This window comes from Gastrolobium bilobum, unplaced genomic scaffold, assembly GCF_033153095.1.
Source record: "Gastrolobium bilobum isolate Gb01-03AN ecotype WA unplaced genomic scaffold, APGP_CSIRO_Gbil_v1 utg16135, whole genome shotgun sequence".
NCBI lineage: Eukaryota > Viridiplantae > Streptophyta > Magnoliopsida > Fabales > Fabaceae > Gastrolobium > Gastrolobium bilobum.
In genome coordinates this window covers 586033-590401 of record NW_026899035.1, presented here as the reverse complement: position 1 = coordinate 590401, position 4369 = coordinate 586033, and the positions used below count along the sequence as shown (strand labels likewise).

Here is a 4369-nt window from a genome sequence, read left to right as displayed (position 1 = left end):
TCGCTGTCTCTTTCTCTTTCTCTTTCCTTTATGTATCATTACACCTGCACATATACAGATAAAAAATATGCACATACGTGGAGCCAACAAAACATAGTTTAATTGCTCGGTTGGAAGTAAATACGAAACTCCAGACAGCACTAAACCGTCTCCACTTCCCATCTGCAGTTTCGCCACCATGCATTATATTACGAGATTGATTCTTTTATGGGGATATTGTTTCTCACGTGTGTTGCATGTGATAAATTATCTCATATGATATATAAACAAAAAAATGGGCATATTTTCCCTAAAAAGTAAAAAGAGAAAGAAAATAAGTGAATTTCACTCATTTTTATGTATATTATATGAGACAAATTGTCTCATATAAAATGAGAAATATTCCTTTCTTTTATATGCAAATTTTACATGATGGGGTGATGTATAAATTTTGTATTTATCTCTTTCCAAATAAATATTAAATAGATAAGACTCAATCAGTATTTATAAATATCTATGAAGAGAATGATAGTTACAAAATTTATACATCATCATATCATATAAAATTTACACGAGAGGATTGATTCCTTTATCCTACACAATTATACATGTCCCTTCGGTTAAGTGACTCTGAATGGTTCACATAAATATGTCAGATATTTATAATAGCGTATAATATAAGATTAACAAATCATATTAATTTGTTTTTGGCAATAGCTTCTGATAAAAAATTAGCAATAAACCGTTCTACTTCCGTTCTTCTTAATCATTTCAAAGCTTACTAAGACATGGTGCAAAATACTTCAACAACTTCGTCAATCCCATAAAAGATCATATAAATCATAGGTTTAACTTTTCTACAATTACTGCAGAAAAATATGTCTCTGACACACTCACAAACAAAGGAGTGGATCCCATAAAAAAAAAAAGTAAATCTCATGTAATAAAGTTGTTTAAAAAAATTTGCGTATATACTCCGAAGAATATAAAATATATGGCAAATAAATTTTTTTGCAATAGGTGCATAAATGTTTTTCTCATAAATTATTATTATTATTATTTTTTTGATAGAATACTGTTTGGTTTATTTCACTTGTCCTAGGGGCTACCTTCTCTCCTTTTCTGTTAATGAAAACTTCAACTCCCTTTTTCTTTTCTTTCATAGTGTTAGTGGATTTTTTTGGTTCCATTTATCTCGAACTACCAATCATGATAAGTTTTAGTTTATTAATTTGTTAGATCAGTTTTGAAAGAGTGTGCTCTTCCATGAATGTCCTCTATGATCACTTGTGACATCTTGGAGCTGAGGTTGTTAATATCATGTTAAATTGTGCCAACTGATCTTCAATCTCTCTTTTTGACCTTCATCTCCTTATTACAAGTTGCATGTAGGCTATGGTAACTGAATGTTCTTTTAACGATTGTCTTATCTGAATCTTAAATTTTGTCTTTCTTCATTAAAGTTCAGTTTACCACCATATCCAACTCTTATTAATAAAGATCGAAATATCTAAAAGATAATATATCATGTCTCTTTAAAATATATCAAAGACGTTCCATTTTACTATTTTTTCTGTCAACTTTATCGAAGAAAATCTCTTTAACTCAATTATAAAATTTTCTCATTTAAAGTTGCCACTATTATAAGATTATAAGAGATACTTTATTTACTTATTTTGTGCAAACCAAGTTAAAAAGTAAAATGTCTTTTGACTTGAATGTTCCAGTGTTTTTGTTAGATTTTGTCTTGTTTTAAATTCTGTCCATTTTAACAAAATTTTGTCTTACTTGAAAAAGAAAAATCTATGACTGCCTAAATTTAATTAGTCTCACCCAAACTTTTTCTTTAAAAAAAACAAGTAATAAATACAAAAGTTTAGTAATTAAATATTATCATTCCCTTGAAAATTCTTGACCTATAGAAAGAAGAATTACCCTGCATCCACATGGGGCATTAAACCATTTCAGCCCAACTGAAATGAAAAGCACAATGTATAAACGCTATCTCTTATCTATTTAAACTGCAAAATATAGCCACCCCATTAATTATTTGGGTGCTTTTCTAGTCATAGCCCAGTTACCAATTTAGTAACTATTAACTGACATATCAATTTAAAGCACAGATGCATCATACATCAAGCTTCTAGAAACCGGGGCAGCAATTATCAGTTGCAACGAAAAGAAGTTATAGCTTCAAAGTAACTCAAATATTTCATCCTTTTAATTATTTGGACAATAAATGCAAACCAATTAGAAATTGGAATGTATGTATATGCTATTGGAATTGGAAACAAACATTATTCCTACTCTTACTTCCTATTTCAGCAGCAAAATGAGAGGAAAAGAATATGAAGATCCCATATTCCTATATGCATTCCAAATCAAACAAAAATACAAACAACAATCATAGGTACTCTAAAATCAAACATATATGCATATGTTATATATATATATATAAAAGCCATGGAAAGCATAGAGGCATAAAGGTGCTACCTAATTCTTCCAGACATTAGTAGATCCATACATGTGGTGATGACCCATCATCATCATCATAGTGGATGGAACCCCACCATCACCATCAGCCTCAGCCTCACCACCATGATCACTGTGGTGCCTCCCAATCATAGCAGTCTTCTCCCCCTCCATCTCCCTATATTTGTTGAGATAAGTTTTGAGTGGCTCCACATACTCTTCAAATCCCAGTGTTGTCATGGCCCACAGAAGATCATCGCCGTTGATTGTCTTCCTCTTCTCTTTCTGGCACTTATCTGATGCCTCCCCAGTTATGAAACTGATGAACTCTGATACACACTCTTGCATAGTCTCTTTCGCTTCCTTTGATATCTTAGCGTTCGCTGGTAAGGCTTTCTTCATGATCCTGCTCACGTTTGCTATGGGAAGTAACCTATCCTGCTCTCTGCACCCTGAGAATTCATTGTTTCCACTTGTGTTACCGGGTTGACCCCCTGACTCGTTGTCAGATTCAGCCATATGGAACGATGAATTCACACCAACCCAACTCAACTCAACTCAAAACTTTTTATTTATATTTATTATGCTACTATATATATATATACATATATCAAGTATCATCACTAATTAACTAGTTAACTTAGGAGGGTGAGTGGAAAGAAAGTGGTGGCGTATATATAGATAATCGTATAATTATGTGTACTATAATGATTAAAATTAGGTTGTGGGTTTTGTTTGTTTCGTCAAGTGCTTGGGGTTTGTATTTGTTAGTCACAATTAAGTTTAATAGTGCGTGAGATGAATTAAAGAGTTACATGGGGGGAAAATTTTAATAAAGTTGGTTGCAGAAGTGGATATGTGAGTGGATTTTTTTTGGGGTGCAAATATAAAAATTATAATATCATTAATTATTAGAGGTGTAAATAGATTAGGATATGCTAAGCTTTGGCTTAAATAGCTTAGGCATGACTTTTTAGTCTGTTTAAACTTATTAAATATTTAATAATTAAAATAATATTGCTTTATTATTAAAATAATAATTTTATTTATTTTATTTAAAATAAATAATATGCTATAAGCCGATCTGTAGACTTATAGGTCCGACATATAAAAAAAAATACACGACCTGCTTTTCAAATAGATTTTTTTTTAAAAATCTGAAACTGTTTTATTTGAGTATATGTAACCAATCAAGTCTAGTTTAATATACATAAGTGCTTCTAAGCCAATTTATCTCATTTATACCCCTAATTATTATATTTTATGTAACGACCGTATATAATGATTTATTACACGGATTGGATCGGAGAATAAGGTTAAAGAAAAAGGATTCACATTTGTAATGTTTGGGATCTAGTTTAGGGTTGGGTCCTGTGATAGTGTGACATGTGGACGATTTGAGGCCGCAAAAGGTTCCTGACGCGTAAGGTTTCGGTTGATAAAATCCACGTCCTTCAATTGTCCGACAGGAGAGGGCCCTACCTAGTAGCTAAGCTTAAGCTGTCTATTTCTATGGCTCGGCTCATGGAAATTAAGGATTATATTTCAATGCATTGGTACCAAAACTGGGACTCAGAAAAGCAGAAAAATGGAGAGGGACATCAAGTAGGGCCATTGTTTTAACGTGGATTAGTAGATAAATGTCGAGATTACGAGAATGTGGTACTGGTATAGATATATGAGGGATAGGACAAAGACATATATACACCGGTATAAGTTGATTTTGTCTCAAATTATTTATTTTTAGTATGCAAAACAATAAACTTTTCTTATAAAGTGAGAGAAACTATAGTAAAAAATATATATTACTACGATTCCTCTCCTAACCAAGTTAAATCATAAATAATAGGGTATATATAGGTTAGGTCAACCTAAGTTTTAGCCTATGCCGAAATAGGTAAGGAAGTTTGATTTCCTT

The 4369-nt window shown here is 31.7% G+C and overlaps 1 protein-coding gene across 1 annotated transcript; it reads right to left on the bottom strand.

Annotated features, from left to right (window-relative positions):
* Positions 1-2162: 2162 nt before the first annotated feature.
* Positions 2163-3119, bottom strand: LOC133286393 (nuclear transcription factor Y subunit B-3-like). Its single transcript, XM_061483802.1, has one exon. It carries the CDS (start codon positions 2968-2970, stop codon positions 2473-2475), a length of 498 nt encoding a protein of 165 aa, XP_061339786.1. The 5' UTR covers positions 2971-3119; the 3' UTR covers positions 2163-2472.
* Positions 3120-4369: the final 1250 nt, after the last annotated feature.

Coding starts and splice junctions, on each gene's coding strand:
- LOC133286393 (XM_061483802.1), bottom strand. CDS start 2,970: ATGGCTGAATCTGACAACGAGTCAGGGGGTCAACCCGGTAACACAAGT.